Source organism: Panthera leo, chromosome D3 (assembly GCF_018350215.1).
Source record: "Panthera leo isolate Ple1 chromosome D3, P.leo_Ple1_pat1.1, whole genome shotgun sequence".
NCBI lineage: Eukaryota > Metazoa > Chordata > Mammalia > Carnivora > Felidae > Panthera > Panthera leo.
Window position 1 is genome coordinate 80098315 of NC_056690.1, and position 18525 is coordinate 80116839.

At 35.4% G+C, this 18525-nt stretch overlaps 1 protein-coding gene across 7 annotated transcripts in view; it reads left to right on the forward strand.

Annotated features, from left to right (window-relative positions):
* The window catches only part of RELCH (RAB11 binding and LisH domain, coiled-coil and HEAT repeat containing), a 114456-nt gene extending 98842 nt beyond the window's left edge, over positions 1-15614 (forward strand). For 6 of the 7 annotated variants that reach the window (XM_042910350.1, XM_042910351.1, XM_042910352.1 and 3 more), the window contains 3 exons: positions 1248-1336; positions 4203-4273; positions 9557-9923. In XM_042910350.1, the coding sequence (XP_042766284.1) occupies positions 1248-1336; positions 4203-4273; positions 9557-9677 (281 nt within the window). In that variant the 3' untranslated portion in view covers positions 9678-9923. Of the gene's footprint in view, positions 1-1247; positions 1337-4202; positions 4274-9556; positions 9924-14755 lie in introns of those variants that run through there. The other variant, XM_042910355.1, reaches the window with a different exon arrangement.
* Positions 15615-18525: the final 2911 nt, after the last annotated feature.

An 18525-nucleotide genomic window follows, 5' to 3' on the forward strand; every position in this document is an offset into this window, starting at 1 on the left:
TTTAAGGTAAAAGTTATATATTATACTTAGTAAAATTCATTATTTTTTTTTTTCCAAAAAAGACTGGTAAACTTTTTTTTTTCTCTTTTAGAAAGAGAGTGTGAGCTGGGGAGAGGGGTAGGGGGAGATGGAGGGAGGAAGGGAGGGAGGGAGAATCTTAAGCAGGCTCCATGCAGAGCACGGAGCCCAACGTGGGGCTTGATCCCACAACCCTGAGATCATGACCTGAGCCAGAATCAAGAGTCAGACAGTCCACCAATCCAGGCGCCCCTAATTAACCCATCTTTATAAGGGAACTCATTTATTGGCATTTTTCACCTTAATATGGTATAACATTAAATAACTATTTTTAAATGGCCAACAACTATGATGAGGTGAGAATGTGATGTTAATAAACAGTGAGTTGTTTTCATGAGAAATGCACCCTTTTTCTTGATCCCTTTGAATGTCAGAATAATCAATAAAACTCAAAAGTGACCAGGAAACGTAACTAATACTAAATTTATATTATTACAACAAAAGTTCTCTTACCCAATTCAATTAGGACCAATAGCAGGTCCGTTTAATAGGATGGTTAAAGCAGGACATCAAGGAAATAGTGTATATAACTTACTTTAACTTAATATACATATTTTCTTTACCAATGTTTTGATGTAGGACTGAGGCATTTCTTTTGTGTAAGTCTGCTGAGTAAAGTATCTTTCTTAAATAAACCACATCCATAAATGTAATTGTGATTTTCAGTTTATGTTTCTTTAAAGAGGATCTGGAAACATTTCTGATACTGGGTGTAGACCTTTTTCAGATTTTTATATTTTTCCTAACCTTTTACACTTGTTTCATACATCCATAATTAAACAGCCACATTTTAAACAATTGGCCTTTACTGTTTTTTTCTAAACTTTTCGATTTAGTTGTCATGGAAACATTAATTTTCATTTCACACTCATTTAAATATCCAATTAAATTACATGATTTACTGTTTACACTCATTTCATGTGTTTACATAACATGTAATTAAATTATGTAATGTTACAATAGTCCATACCACTGACGTAAAGGATTTGTGGGAATTAACACAGTTGACTCTTGATAAGTCACTAACTCAACAAATGAGAATCGTGCTCGAGGGAAGCCTGTTCGCTCCAAGTGATCTGCACGCCTGAGGCGTCATTGTTGTTATTCTCTTGTTCTGTTGGACATACCGGTTTGTTTGTTTTTCATTCCCTTAACCCCCTGGTCTCAAGTCATTTCAGAGGATTTAATGGTTAATCACTTTTTACCTGGTCTCAGATGTTTACGGACCGACATGGAGCATCTTTCTCCGGAGCACGAGGTGAGCTCCCATGATGGTGAAGCCACCGATTATCCGCGCCGCGTTCCTAGGTTTCACTGTCTCCTCTTCAGACTTGCATTCTTCTTTGTGTGAGGCATGAGTATGATATGCTGTGCTTTTAAATTTTAATATTTTATATTTTAACATTTGAAATAGAGTATAGTGTCATCTTATGGATTTGTATTTACTGGTCGGGAGATCTTGAGAAACCCCTTTATCGTCTTTGATCCTCTGTTTCATTCTGTATAGTAGGGATAACATACTTTCCTTCACTGAATATAGTTAGAATCTAATGAGCTAAGGTACACGGAATGCTTTCTGATCTGTAAAATGCTATACAATTTTTATCTCTGACCATTAACTTTCTTAGAAGGAAAGTTTCTGTTTTCTGTCTCAATTTCCTCAACACTCTTTTATTCTGTTTTTCTTCTTGTTTCCTCCAAAACCCTGTTTATCATTTATTTCCTATTCTGCATTTTCAGCTTGTTTATCTACCCATTCCCATGGTAGGTTTGATTTTTTTTTCTATTTTTCCAGATTTTTACAGAGGAAGCTTAGATTATTTATTTTTAAACTTTTCTTTTCTGATACCTGAACTTAAGACTAAGTGTATCCCTTGAGATACCACCTGTGCATTTGCTACGTTGTGTCTTCATTAGCGTTCAAAGTAAATTCTCATTTCTATTACTTATTGATCCCTGAGTTTTGTTTAATAAGGTCAATTAAGATTTAATTCTCCTATGTTTTTATCAGGTTTTTTGTGATCTTCTGTTAGCAGTTGAAACACATATTAAAGTTATGATTGGGAATTATCGATTTCTCCTTTGCCTGGTGTGTTTTATAGATACCATTTATCAAGTTGAGGAGGTATCAGTCTCCCAGATTCCCTTTCCAACCTTGGTAGAAGACTAGAGCTTTATTTTCTAAACTTGAGCTATCCCACATAGCTGAGAGCAGGAATGAGTGAGGGCTATGATGAGAAGAGGGAAATTAAGTGAAGGCATAGTGATTGAAACCTCATTACTTTTCACCTTCTTGGATCCAAGAATGCTGGCAGCTAGGTTTATACCCACAGGGGGAAAAAGATAGAAGTTTGGTTTTTGCCCAATTCACCTTAAAGTGAAGTTACTCATGCATGAAGAGATTCTAATCAGCATTTTAGTGCCCTAGTCTTTAATGGACATCCCAAGATCACCAGCCATTTGAGAAACCTCTCACATGAAAGACGTAGATGAAAACATACATGCAAGAAAGAGAATACTGGAGGAAACAGACAATGCAGGGAGCAGAAGAAAAAGTACAAAAAACTCCCCCTTTTTAGGGGGATGATAATAATAATAATAAAGGAAAACCCAGCTAAACGAACAAAATCTAAAGGGCACCTCTGTAGCTCAGTCAGTTAACCGTCCAACTCTGGATTTCAGCTCAAGTCATGATCTCACAGTTCATGAGATCGAGCCCCACATCCGGCTCTGCACTAACAGCATGGAAACTGCTTGGAATTCTCTATCTCTCTCTCTCTGTCTCTCTCTCTCTCTCTCTCTCCCTCCCTCTCTCCCTCCCTCTCTCTCTCGCTGCCCCTCTCCCACTCACATGTGCACATACTCCCTCTCAAAATAAATAAACATTTAAAACAAACAAGCAAAATCTATAATCTGTGAGATCAGAGTGGAAAACCAGAAAAGATTCAAAAAAGGATGATTCTAGATCTAACATGCATGTGACAGAAGCCTCATTTAATAACCAAAGTCCTCACTATAATCTGCAAAGCACTGTAAGATCTGCCCCCCCCCCCGCCCCCCGCTTCACTTCTCATCTTCTACCCTCTCGCCTGCTCACTCTGCACCCACCACTCTGGTCTCCTTGCTTAGAACATGATGGACATACTCTCCCTTAGATGGAGCCTTTGCTCAGCCTCTTCCCAGTGTATAAAACACTTGCTCCTTCATCTCCCCCAGGCTTTTCCTTACATGTCATCTCCATGAAGCCTGCTGGGGACACCTCCGTGTAAATTGGAACACTCTGTGTCTTGACCCCTGGCTCCCCCTATTTTAACTCAATACTCTTTGCAAAGCCCTATCACCTTCTAATGTATTATATAACTCACCAATTTTTTGTATTTATTGTCAAGAACATAAGCTCTCCATAAGGAGGAATGTTGTCTGTCTTATTTGTGCATTCTGTATATCTAAAAAAGTTCCTGGCACATAGTAGGTGACAGTAAATACTGGTTGTTTAGTGACCTCCATACCCAAACGCGGGCCAAGAATATTCAAGACCATTCAGTTTCTGGTGAGGTTGCCAGCGACTGGAGGAGCAGCTTAGATCCCGTCACCCTTTCCATCATTCATTCAGTCTCCGTGCAAACATGATGTTAACTCTTAGATGCCCGTTATATTCCCATCTATATTTTAGTAGCCACAGACCTATACCTGGTCTCTGCTTTAGACATTAAAACAGAGCATCTTGCTGTTTGCAACCTGGAGAAAACAAGGGGGCATGGGACAGAACAGCTTTTCCTGGGAAAATAATGTGTAACCGTGGTATGTGTATATGTTCAATGTCTAGACATATACAAATTTTACTTTTAACATTAGATGGTAGGGAAAGCTAAGGGAGAATTGATACCAGATTCAGAAGGAAGGTTGGTGAAGATTATATGATTGAGGTCTTTTAAAGCTATTTCTGTACCTACTATAGCAATCTAATGTGAATTCCTTTAACGGAGTAACTGCCAAAACCTTACATTTTTAAATAGTCATAGTTTATGGGACTATTAAAAATTAAATTAAAGAACTTTAGATTAAACAATAGCATTTCACTATTGTAAATTGTATTTTACTAAAGTCCTTTTTTTTGAAATCAGGTTATTTTAAGTTCCATGATAAAGGAATGTGAACAAAAAGTAGAGAACAAGACCGTCCAAGAGCCTCAAGGGTAAGACATGAATTCTTTTTTTAAGGCTTCATATTAACCTTAATTTCTCTATCTAAATTTTCTATAAATGGGTATGGTATTTTATTTTGTGTTACTTTGTAGTCATTTATTTGGAAGGTAAGAAAAGTATTTACATCAGCAGTTATCAAATGCTAATTTATAAACCACCTGCATCAGAATTATCTGGGGAATTTAAATTTTAGGTCTCTACTCCATGCTCTGTGCCGTCCTCTCAACAGTCTGATTCAGCCTAGGGATCTGTATATTTAAAAGCTTCCAAAGACATTGTGGTAGGTAGCTGGATTTGGGAATCACTGGTCAAAATAGTTTTGTGGAAATTTGTGACTGGAGTTGTAAGGCATAACTTGATTGACTGCATAAAGGACTATAAACTTGTGAATGTTCTATTCACGTGCTCCCAACCAAACTAACCAGAATTCAGATTCACTGAAGCTAAACTACAAGCATGGATGTGAAAGAGTAAAGTTGGGCATTCAGGAGAGGAAGTAATTTACAAATAGACCGTGTGTACTCTTACCTTTTGACATAACCTTGAGCAGTTAATCTTAAATAGACTCTGTTAGGCATAAAAAGCTCAAAGGCTTTTCCTTTATAAAACTAACTAGCAGGAATAGGGAATACCTATCAGGCTAGGTACCCATACACACACTTAGCCCTCCACACCCCCAACCTCCTCCCCACATATGTATGCTTAGAGCTTTTTACCTCTCACTGCATGTAAGAACCCTTTCTGTAGCCTCCTGGGATGGTAGGAACTGTTCTACAACTGTAACCTTGGAAAGTTAAGACAGTAAAAATAGGTTTCAATTCTGAACACAGAATCTGTAAAACTAACACCTAAGCAAGCACTTCTGTTCAATTGTCGTACATTAAGTATTAAGATTATTTGGTGCCTTGTTTAAAATGTAAAGTTTGGGGACAAAATTAAAAATTATGTGTGAAAATATATTCTAAATGAAATTTCATTAATTAGCATACAGGAATTAAGAAAGAGAAAAAAATAGGGGCACCTGGGTGGCTCAGTCGGTTAAGCATCTGACCTCGGCTCAGGTCATGATTTCACAGTTCGTGGTTCAAGCCCCACGTCGGGCTCTGTGCTGACAGCTCAGAGCCTGGAGCCTGCTTCAGATTCTGTGTCTCCCTCTCTCTGCCCCTCCCCTGCTCATGCTCTGTCTCTCTGTCTCAAAAATAAATTTAAAAAAAAATTTTTAAAAAAATTTAAGAACGAGAAAAACACGTCTTTGTAACTTCCCAAGATTGTTTCAGTTATATGACTCCTAAAAAGAAAAAGTTTATTTTTATAATCATAATTTTCCCTTTTATTCAAATCTTCCATATTATTTCTTTAGATTTGTATTTTAGGTAATTTTGAATAAATACAAAATAAATAACAGAGTGAATTCCCATGTACTCAGCACTCAGCTTCAATAATTGTCAACTCATATTTTATTTCATCCATGCCCCTCCTATATTCTGGCATGTAGCTCTTAAAGATAAATGCTATTTTTTTAAAACATAATGTCATTTTCACGCCAAAATAACAACTTCTTAATATTATTATCAGCTATGTAGCCTGTGTTCAAATTTCTAATTGTTTTGTACATGTCGTTAGTGATTTGTTGTTTGTTTTTTTTCCTTACAGTCTGTTTCTTTGAGTCAGAATCCAGAGTTCCATACGTTGCAATTAGTTGACATGTCTTTTAAGTCTCTTTTAATCCATAGGTTCCCCTTCTATCTCATCTTTTTCTTCATATAACTTACTTATTAAAGAAACTGAGTCTTTGTTCTGTACAGGTCCCACAGTCTGAATTTGGTTGATTGCATTTCCCTCGTGTTGTTTTAACATGTTCCTCTGTATTTCCTGTAAATTGGGTTGTTGATTCTGGATCCAGAGACTTCATCAGATTCAGGGCATGTTTCTTTGTTTTGCATGACTGCTTCATAGGAGGAGGTGTGTTTTCTTCACGAGAGAGACAGTGTCTACTTCTCTCTTTTTTTGGTGATAGTAGCATCTGTTAATGATCAATGCCTAGCTCCACTAATTCATTAACCATTACTAAATACATTAGAATAAGATGTTTTAGTAATTCACTGTTACTAAATACTAATGTACATTAGTATGTAAATGTAATACTAAAGTAGATACATTACTATTTAGTAATAGTGAATTACTAAAATATCTAATTCTATCATTCACTCTTCATTGATGAGTTAGAATACTTCAGGAAAGAAAACCTTCCCCTATATGTACTACAGTTACCCAGTGATAGAGTTTTTTATAGTAAAGTCAAGGTAAATGTTCAATTCTTTCTCTTTACTCACCAGTTTTCTAAGATAATGAATTGATTCACCCTCTAATGGTGACTGTTTTGTTCAAGTATCATAAACACATGTATTTTCAAATATTTGATGTAATTAAATGCATTGTACTTACTGTCTTTTGATGCCCATCAAAATTATCCCATCTTTGGCCATTGCAAGCCTTTTCAAGATGACTTCCCAAGTCCTTTTGACATTAATTTACCAGATGGAATGGTATGGAGAGAGAGAAAAAAAAAAAAAACATTCTAGGATATAGTTTTGAAGAAGATAAGCCAGGAGGCACCTAGCTGGCTCAGTTGGTGGAGACTCTTGATCTCAGGGTCGTGAGTTCAAGCCCCACGTTGGATGTAGAGATTACTTAAAAATTTTTTTTAAGTGAAAAGAAAAAAGAAGCCAGGCATTTAAGGGGTTGGGTTCTACAGATTCAAAATCAACAAAAATGGCAACTGGCTTGATTTGAGTTGCAAAGGAAAGATCTGAGATTTCACAGAAAAAAGACAACATTACCTTACAAGGCAGCCTGTTTCATTTTTAACAACTCTATTCTTTTACAAAAAAATACCCTGAGTTAAAGTCTCTCTAAAACATTTACTCTCTAAAATATGTTTCATCATCTGGTAGAGGGGTGGGGAAACATTACAGACCCCTTTGTAAAAAGGATGAAAATGTAAACTTTCTCTTCAGGAAAAAATGCTGCAATGCAATTGTTCTTTGTTGGAAAGCTTTTTGTAAAATAGATACCTGGGTCCTTTATACCATATGGAAAGAATCAGAATAACTGGGGTTAGGCCAAGGCATCTGGGTTTTCAAATAGTTCTCCAGGTGATTGTGATGTATATCAGTAGAGCTATGCAAATATATATTTATATCTAATTTGGCACACATAACGTTAGTGTCTGTCTTCTAAATTTTCTCTTCTCCATAGTGAACATCTCAGACTCTTTAGCATCATTGTTGCCCTCCTCTTAGAATATCACTAAAACTCGATAGTACTTCAAGTATTATCTGACCTGTGTATCCTGTTTTTCTCAATGCAAACTAAAATCATACTTACCTTTCGGCTTACAGTATTGTTCTACAGAGAGAAAACAGCACTGTAAACATTAAAGAAAGGCATCAGAGGAAAGATAGGACTTGCACTGGGACCTTAAGGATGTCTAGACACCAGACAGAAAGAAAGAGATAAGTTAAGAATGTTCTGAACATTAAACTCAGCAAACTTGACTCAAGGGGCTCTAGAAATTGAACAGTAATGGTTGGTAAAAACACATACACACAAGATTTAGATTGCTATGTTTCTTGAATGCCAAGCATACTTTATCTTGTTAGGTAGTAATTAGGCATTGAAGATGTTTGAGAATGGGTAGGATATGATGAACTGATTATTTCAGAAGTTAATCTGATCATGCAAGGAGACCAGATCTAAGACTATTGGAATAATTCATTTGGAAGGTATCGTCAATGGGAATAAAAATAGATAGATGTTTCCTTGAGTAAAATCAGAGTATTTGATGATTGGTTTTAAATAGAAGAGAGGGAGCCATTATATTCACTGTTGGGAGGAGAGGAAAATGGTAAAACCACTAACAAGGAAATAAAAATGGCGGGTCATTTCTAAAGTTAGGGGGTGAAAAAAAGCTTGATGTTAGCTTCTCTAACAAACAATAGTGTTCTGGGACTTTTCCCAAACTCCTAATGGAGATGATGTTTGAAACTTCAGGAGTAAGTTTTGTAACTGAAGAAACAGGAACCAAATGTTGAGCCTGACGGAGGTTTACTTTGTGGGAAGAGAAAAGGCAGCAGGCGAGAAGTAGAGACAAGGAAGAGGCCAGGTTGATGTAATAGCAGAAGAGGTGTGGGAACAAGAGATTTTCAGGACGGGAGTCGCGGACTGGCATTTAACTTACTAACTCACAGTGCACACCTTTAAGGACTACAGAAAACCAGCAATTCTTGCTGGCAGCCCGTAACTTCATCTGTAGTTTCAGTGGACATCCGTTGAGCCTCTGCACCTCGCACCCACTGCCCTTGACATGTTCAAACATACTCTCTTCTTCAGGCCTCAGGATATTTTGCAAGAGTAATTGCAGTCTGCATTTTTCAGTTGAGGAAATTGAATCAGAGTGATCTAAAGCATCTTGGCCAAAGCCACAGGCCAGTAAAGTGGGTTTATTGTTGATCACTGAAAATTGTACTTGATCAATGTTCTGTTTGGTCGTATGGTAAATTAGCAATCTTTAGTAGTTATTTAGATTGTTTAACCTATACCGGAGGTTGGTCAAAAAGAAAGAAGAAATGGAGTTAAAATTGTTGATTGACACTAATGCAACTAATGCATTTGAGGACATTCTCCCCCCTCTCAACGCCCAAATAAGTAATAACGTCACAGGGTTGTTACCAGCACAGTATAAAACCTTACTGTGATTTAATTTACTCTTTTGTGAAAATAGGGATAATATCTATCTTCCAGGGTTGCTATAATTAAATGCAGTGATGCTGATAAGAAGAAGAATAACTACTAACACTTACAGCATGCTATTACATTCCTGACGCTGCTAATAAGCACTGTACGCTTATATAATTCTTAATAGACCTATGAGGTAGGTAATAGAATTATCTCCATTTTACAGATGAGGATTACATTACAGAGGAGATTAAATAACTTGCCTAGGGTCACACAGCTGGTAAATGACAGAGCCAGGATTCAGTCTCACTCCATACTTGCTCCTAACCTCTCCACCATTACTGCTTCCTTCATCAACCATGAACGTGAAAGCTCCTGACCTAGTAGGGTGCATAAAAACGCCTGTCAATTTTAGTTTCCCTTTCGTGCTACCAGTTCAGAATGTATTTACTACTATTATACTGCTGAAGAACTGAAAAAAATGGATATTCTAGTTTTTTAATTGCTTTACTTGAATTTTAAAATTTCTTTCCTAGCTCAATGTCAATTGCTGCAAGCTTAGTGAGTGAAGATACAAAGACCAAGTTTTTGAACAAAATGGGCCAGTTGACAACATCAGGTGCCATGCTGGCCAATGTGTTTCAGAGAAAGAAGTAAAAGCAGGAAGGAAGCCCCCAGTAAACACTAAGATGGACCTCAAGCAGACTGGTTCCTTGTACTTGAAGTACTTGCCTTTTTTATTTCCTTGTTTTATGTTCTTGCATTATAATTTTATCCTAACCTCCAAAGATATTTGCACTGCTTTTGATTATTGCTGTATATCTGTTAATTTTGGAGTTATAACTGTGGTGATAGAAAATTGAGTTTATAGTCTGTACCAAGTCCCTCTTCTGTGTTCTCGTCTTTCAGAATAATTTATATATATATATATATATATATATATATATATATATATATATATATATAGTGAAGAGGTTTTTTTTTAATTTTTGGATGGGATATTAGCAAATATCTGTATTATACACTAAGCTATTACAATGGTACTTAAAATAATGTAAATTTGAAGTCACTGTTATAAAGTAATAAAAGTGGAGATTACTTAAGTATTTAAATTATGAAAGAATAATACAGACTTTTTATTGTTTCGTAACTGACTAGAAAGAGCCACCAGCATTACTCTGTGCCTTTTGGACTTCAGTTTGTGTGTCCGTAGGAATTGTATGCATTCCATTCACACGGTGTTTTATAATGCTGTGATGAATTTGAGTTACAAATCCTACAGTAAGTAGATAATAATGAAACTTTCCACATTTCAGAGCTCTCATGAATATTCTTTAAGTGCTATTCAAACCTCCCCAGCATTTACATGCATATAATGGACTTACCTGAGGAAAGACCGCACAGTAACATGGGGAGTGATAACCAAGGTGAATTTTACAAACTGATGTGTAATAGATTTAAATATTCAAAAATAAATGTAAGTAAGAAGAGCTAATAATTGTGAAATTCTTTCCCAAATTTAAATACACAGGAAAACATGGTTTGAATTTGAAATTTAACACTTATTTATGTAAAATATTTTATTTAAGATATTTTCTAACGATTTTAATTTCAGAGATTATCTTTTCATTCTGTGTGTTACAAAGAAGTACCGAAAAGTTAAGGACATTTGGGGGCTGCTTTTTTTCCCTCTAAACTAAAAACGACATTAGCTAAATTATTATTGGTTAGTTAACACCTTGTCCCTTAAAGTCAGTGACTATTCTTGTGTTTGATACATATTACACAGAGTCTTAAGTCAGTGTACAATTCCACTGGAATTTGAGAGTTGTCTATAAAGTAATGCAACTTGAAGTAGAGAAGAGTGGTACTGGCCATAGAAGGGGGATGATTGGTTTGAGGGGTTAATGTGAGGCCTTTTTGAAAAAATGAATATTTTGATAAAGAGAATTCTTGTTTGAGCACAGTTGATGCACATAGGTGATTCCCATGTTTGTTGTATAAACTGGTTTAATACATTTGGAACATAGTTGGATTACATTCTCTTCCTGGGAAAGTTAGCTTACCACACATTCAGGCTTATAAAATAAGTTGCCCTAGACAAAGCCATTTAAAAAGTTCATTCTGAAATTATTTCTTTTACCTATAGTGAAATAATTGTTAAAATTAGTCTTTCAGAAACTGTTGGATTCTAGGCATTCCTGAGAAATTGAAAGTGGCTACCTTTCATGTCAAAAATGTTGATCTATTATAAATAAACTGTTTTTGCATACTTGTTTTTGTTTTGTTTTTGGCTATGTGTATTGTATTTTCATTTTGAAACACTATATATCCTATATCCAAGCAGAAGGAAATGAGAAAGCATATATTCACTAAAACATACTAATATGTTATTTTAGGAATATAGTCTATATAAATTATTTACTTAGTTTACTTTTACTAAAAACAGATTGTTGCTATAAAATTAACATATTGCGGAGACAGTTTAAAGGAAGTGTTAAGGCTCTCATTTACTTTGAAATACAGTAGAATAAATATGTCCATTACCAGATGAATGACTATAATTATTTTTATTAATTCATGAATCTATTTATCTAAACGCTAATGGTTTCCTTAAAACACAACAGCTAGTAAGATACACAGTGTGTTTCAAGGGAGTCTCCCTTATGCTGTTCAATATCTTAATGTCAGTAAGACTTCACATTTATTCTCACAGTTATTTTTGAAGCAAACTGTAGATTCTTTAAAGACAAGACAGACTAACCACACTGATCACGGAGACTGTGTGTTCTTCCAAAACAGACCATAAAACTCCCGTACCCACTCTTTTTTTAAACAAATAAAAATGGTACAAGTTTAAGTATTCAACTTAACAAAAAAACGAAGTTTGCAAAGTAATGAAAAGCTAATTTGAAATTATGCCTGTGTTTCTAAAGCAAGCCAGAGATTAAAATTTTTCCGAAACCCAGAAATGCCATCGCTAGCAATTTTGCTGAATTATTTCAAGAACGATGCTTGAATGGTAGCAACATCTAACTTTATAGATCAGTGTCCTTGACCTTTATACCTTTATTTGTTTGCATCAGTCACCCCTTTTGAAAGATTACTTTGCTAAACATCAAGTGGACTTACAACCTGAATGAAATTGTAAGTAATTTTAATGAAATTTCAATTCAAGTTGCTGTCAAATTTCTTAACAGAAAAAAAAAAAAAACCAAAAAAACTGGTTCAAATAAATAGTCTGTGATAAAGTTTGGGGAGGTGAAATCACTGTATTGAATTGCCTTTTCATGACCCCCAATTTTTAAGATAACCTATTTTCAACCATTACTGGAACTTTAAGAACAGAACTTTCTCTAGACACCATCTTGTTGATCTTTGAACTGTGAGAGCTAACTGCGGTGAATATCTTGTGTTGGTCACCAATTTCTTAACTATTTTTTGTAGAAAGAATGTATGTTTAAAGAGGTTTGTAATTAGCAATTTTAATTCATAAAGTTCTCTAGATTGGCTAGGTAACAACATTCCAACTTTGTGTCGGATGTTAACTCTTTCATAAGCAAACCATGAAATAATTTTAGTTTTTCATATTAATAGATATGTGTTTGAAAGTCCTAATGTAACTTTACAGTGTGCTTGTTTTGTTACTATTTTATTTCAGTGCATTTTTAAAATAATAGATTAAAGATATTTGTTACTAATAAAATATAATGTATCTGGTAGATTTCTACACATTGGCAAATAACTGGATTTTAGGCTATTTTCATACTACATATGGATGTTTTGCATGAATTTCATCTGTGGAATTAGCACTCTAGTCATAATGTCTTGAATGACACATCAGTCTTTTCATATTTTCCCTTCAAAACTATAAGAAACTGTGCTTTGATTGCCTTCTTTATGGTTTACTTTGTTTGCATGTTAAAGAAAACTCTTCAAATAAACATTTCTATTCACTATACGACCCCACCAGTCATAACATGACAGTTAATGCAAACTTAACACAATACAAGAAGTTTTATTATGTCTTTTTGATAATACATAAATAATTCTTTCAGTTTAATGTGGTGAAAATGTAAATTATTTGCTTTCCTTAAAAGAGTCTTCAGAAGTAGCTGGAAAATTCTACCCAAAGCGTGTCTATATGGAAGAGTATATACTATTTTAATTTCCTTTTATTTCATTAAAGATCAACCCATTATATTTATTTCAGTAAGATCACTGCATGAATAGAACTTCTTGAGGGACTTTAACGTAGTAAAATTTATGTTGTCTGTAAATTGGCATTTTGTGTTATATGTTAATAGATATTAACTTTTTTATTAGTTATCATTTGTTGATAGTCTGCTTTATAAAAATTTTTTAAACTACCCGCACTTTTGAATTGTTGGCCTTTGCAACCTTAGATATTTTTAGGATATTCATTTTCAGTGAAGCGGAAAATGTCATAAATGCCTTTTGTAATGTATACATTCCTAAGTAATATAAATCTAATAATTTCTCATTGACTCTACAGTTTTATAGATTACATTTTTAACTTCCTCTGTTCATAAATCTCCCTGTCCTATATCAAGTATTGAACCTAAGGTGAATGCTTTTCATAACATAAATCATTTTTTAATTTCTTTTTTATAAGAATTTCATAAATATAATCCCCTTTCTAACAAATTCTTTTTTGTCTTACCATTAAAGAGCATGGAAATGATAACATGCTCTCTGTTCCTCACAGAACTTTATGAAAATTACATAACAGTAAACCTGAAAGTGCTTTAGCATTTAGGATCATGAGAGTTCAAAGTAGAATTAAAACTTGTAAACCACTGAATAACTAAAGCATGGGTAATTGTGACCCCCTCCCCCATACTTTTGTTTTCTAGTAAGCGGATAGGTTACCATGACATGCATGATTTACCTAAAATTGCAATAGAAGGCAGAAACCACTTTTGATTGTTACTTTTGCCTACTTTTAACTACTCCCAGAGTTTCCAGCCTAGTGAAGACTGGTAAGGTAATTTTACTTTTTGTTTACCAAATCTTGTCATTAAAATTTTTTTCAAAAGCCTAAGTAAATTAGCTCAATAAGCTAATTTTTCATTACATAATCGATTTAGATTTTGTAAAAGGTTTTACCCTTTGCCACATCACTCATGTCTCTTAGTATATAATTTGATTCTTACAGTAACTAGCTTTCTTTGGTATTTAGTTTGAACTTGCAGGTTCCTTGTAACTAAACTGGTCATACTAATGCGAGAAGAGCAAGAAGTGCCATTTCTTGAAAATAGTCGGTTCCTAGTGTTACCTAAGAGAAGGGAACTCTTCAGTTAACCACTGACCCGTGATTCCAAAAGTTAGAATCCTGGTTTCTTGCAGACACTACAACTAAAGTTTTCAGATCTTAGGCGGTCAATACTACGTATCAAATTTGGAGACCATTTTCTTTTAGTTGTCATACTACTGAAACGCTTAGTGTTGTAATGTAATCATCCTCAAGAAAGTCATGGAGAGATGACAGCCTAGAGATGGAAAATGTCCTGATTTTCAAAACTGAGGAGGCAGTAGATTTTACAACATGTGGATCACCATTCTGAATCTATATAAAGCCTCTTCTGTCCTTTTCTGACCACTTAATCCAAAGTAACCCCTTTAATTCCCTGAGATCATCCTGGTTTTCTTCGTCATAATTACTCTTCTCAATACTCATTTTCTTGTTTTTTATTGTCTGTCTCTTTCACTAGACTCAGCTCCATGAGAGAGAATGTTGTCTATCCTTTTCAACCAATGTGTCTCCAGTATTTGAAGAATGCCTGGTGTATGATAAGTACTCAACATTAATTGAATGAATTAATGAATAAGAGCTTGATCCCAATTCCGTGAAAGTTTGCCAATTAGATTAAAAGGATGATTTATGAATCCCTCAAAACAGCATGAATTTACTGAGACTACATGCCAGACTAACCTAAAGTCCTTTTTTCATAGAACTATTGTTATATGTTGTTGATCAGGAGAATTGTGTGATCTTGTGCATCTTGCCCTCAGCAAAGTATTGGGTTTGTTTCTTATAGTGAGCTTATTTATATCCAAGGTAGAAAATATGGAATAAATAAAAGTCCCTAAAAGAGTCGTGCCACATGTGTATGGCCTTAAAAGGTTTACAGAACTTGTATTCATATCTGACTCTCTGGGCAACCCCTCTTATCAACAGACCTCATCAAGTCTTCCAAGTGATCTGTAAGTGTGGAGAAGCCATCCCTTTCTAAAGATTGTAAAGTCATTCACCATTCGATGTACATTTATGGAGTACCTATTTTGTGCTAGGTGTAGGGATGCAATGAATAAGACTGACCTAGAGCAGAGCTTACAGCCAGGCAGCGAAACAAGTGGAGAGAGAAGGACTGAGGAGGACGTACTTTAATTAGGTGATTATTTTTCTGGTTTACTTTGGAAGACACCTCTGAGGTGACACCTGAAAACTAGGAAGAATAATAGGCTTTAACCGTGTGAAAATAGGAAGAGAAAAAAGAACAGTATGTGCATAGGCAATGAGATGAAAAATAGTGCTATGCTCAAGGAACTGGAAAAAAAAAAAATGGCCCATATAGCTGAGACACTATCAAAAGATGAAATTGGAGAGGAGTATGGCCAGATCATATAGGGCTTTGTACACTAGACTAGAAGTTAGAAAGGGAAGCCTTTGAATATGTAGTGGAATGATTTAACCCAATTTGTGTTAGGTATACTTCTGCTTTATAAGAATGCTTTTGAAAAGGAGAGGAGTAGAGGCTGACAGCAGAAGCTAACAAATGCAGTAGTCCAAGCAGGAGATGGTGGCAGCCTGGACAAAAAGGGAGGGAAAGGAGCAGATCTGCAACATAATTGGAAGTAGAATTGGCATGACAGATTGGGTATGAAGAGTGAGGGAAAGGGAAAAACCAAAGATGCTTAGACCTCTGCCTGCAATAACTGAATAAAATAATGGGTGCTGACAATAGTGAAGAAGTAAAGAATAAGTTTGGAGAGTTCATCTACAATTTTGTTTTAGATGTCTAAGAGTTAATCTGTGGAATTCAAAATGTCTAAGAGTTAATCTGTGAAAACTTCAGGGAAGAAGTTAGTTCTCTGAGTCTGGATCTCGGGCTAGATTATGGAGTCCTGAGTATTTTCTGTAGAGCGATGGGACTAAATGAGATGGCCTGGGAGAGAGGAACCATGAGAAGAGGATCCAAATGTGAATCCTAGGACACTCCTCCTACTTCAAAATCCAACAGAGCAAGAGGAACTACTAAAAGGATCAGGAGTACACAGTGAGTTGGAGGGAAACCAGGAGTGTGGCTTCATGGAAGCAAAGAGAAGAGCATTCTGAGGAGGGTCAGTTGCTACTCCTGCGTCAAGACGAGAATGGATCTGAAACCCATTGAAAGATGAAAGTCATTGATGACCTCAATATAGTTTCAGCAGTTGAATGGAAATGCAAAGAGAGACAATGACTAGAGATGACAGCTCTTTCAAAACAGTTGGCCATAAAGGGGAGCAGAGGTGCTGGTAGCTAGAAAGGAACATGAGGTCAAAGGAGGGTGCTGTTTAGCCTTGGTTTGTCATGGGAGAAATTAGGTCAGGTTCATATGCTAATGAGAATAAGCCAGTAAAACGAAAGATGATGGTGATGCAGCAGCAGTAACAAGCAAAGACTGTGAGAGTGAAATCCTTGAAGAAGCAAGAGGGGTTGAGATTCAGAGCACAAATGGAGGGACTGGCCTCATTATAATAGGGGAGAAGCAGAGGTGCTCTTGGAGGCGATTCGGTAGATTTAGTGGTGGGAAGGTTAGGGGGTTTCCATTTAATTCCTTCTATTTTCTCAGTGAAGTATGAAGCAAAGAAATTGATTTGGCTGGCATATGGAAAGTGTTAGAGGTTTGAAGACAAAGAAGGTAGAAATGTTTGTCTTCGAGAATGGCAGAGGGAATTACTAAGGGAATTGCAGGATTTGTTTTGAAAGCCCATTTGAGAATAGTTATTGTGAATTTAAAGAGGGCTAGTTTACTAGATATACGTTAACTAATTGGAATTTGAAATGAAGAATTTAAATAAAGACAGCTAGTTAACACAAGTGATTTTTTTTTTTCTCCAGCCAAGAACAACTATTCAGGAACAGGTATGAAGTATACAGAGAATAAACAGGGCTGAGTTCTAGATGCTTCAGAGGAGAAAGGACAAGGACATGAAAGCTACTTGTGTAGGAATGATTATAATGATGGGCCATAGAATCCAAACTGGAGAGGGGGAAAAAGGAAATATTGGAGTGAGGGGGGAAATAAATAATCTGAGAAATGGGTCCCAATAAAATTTTTAAAATATGTTTTAGTGAGAATATTCAAATAGGTGAACTGGATAGAAACTTCCTTTGGGAGTAAAAAATGAAAAGCAAATAAGACACCTGATCTACCTCCAGGCTGTAAGGTACAGGAGTTTGTGAGAACAAAAATAAAAAGCCTCCACTTAAAAGCTTAGCAGGAAAGGTGGTGTCTTAGGGGTAGCCAGGATTCAATTACAGTTGGCCCACTTATACATGGATTTTTTTTTACAGTACAATACTGTAAATGTATTTTTTCTTCCATATGATTTTCTTAACATTGTCTTTTCTCTAGCTTACTTTATTGTAAGAATATGGTATGTAATGCATAAACATACAAAATATGTATTAGTCAACTGTTTATGTTATTGGTAAGGCTTTCAGTAAATAGTAGGCTGTTAGTAAAGTTTGGGGAAGTCAAAAGTTATATGCAGATTTTTCACCATGTGGGAGTCTGTTCATGAAACATACTGCTCTGTCGTTTTCTTGTAATGTCTGTGTCTGGTTTTGGTATTAGGGTAATGCTGGCCTCATTGAATGAATTAAGTATTCCTTCAGTTTCTATCTCCCAAAAGAGACTGCAGAGAAGTGGTGTAATATCTTCCTTTAATTTTGATAAGAATTCATCAGTAAGCACATCTGGACCTAGTGCTTTCTGTTTTGAAAGATTCTTAATATTTTGATTCTGTTTCTTTAATATAAGCCTATTGTGATTGCGAATTTTGACAAGATTGTATCTTTCAAGGAATTGGTCCATTTCTTTTTCTTTTTTTTTTTAAATAATCTCAATGTGGGGCTCAAACACACCACCCAAGATCAAGAATCACATGCTCTACCAACTGAGCCAGGCAGGCATCCCAGAAATGGTCCCTTTCATCTAAGTTATCTAATGTGTGTGCATAGAGTTGTTCACAGTATTCCTTTATTATTATCCTTTTAATGTCCATGGTATCTGTATCTTAAGGTAGAAGCTTAGATGACTGATTTTAGATCTTTCTTCTTTTCTGAAATATGTATTCAATGCTATAAGTTTCCCACTAAGTACTGTTTTTGCTGTCTCCCACAAATTTTAATAAGTTGTGTTTTCCTTTTCATTTAGTTTAAAATATTTTTTAATTTCTCTTGAGATTTCTTCTTTGACCCATGTGTTAGATACAA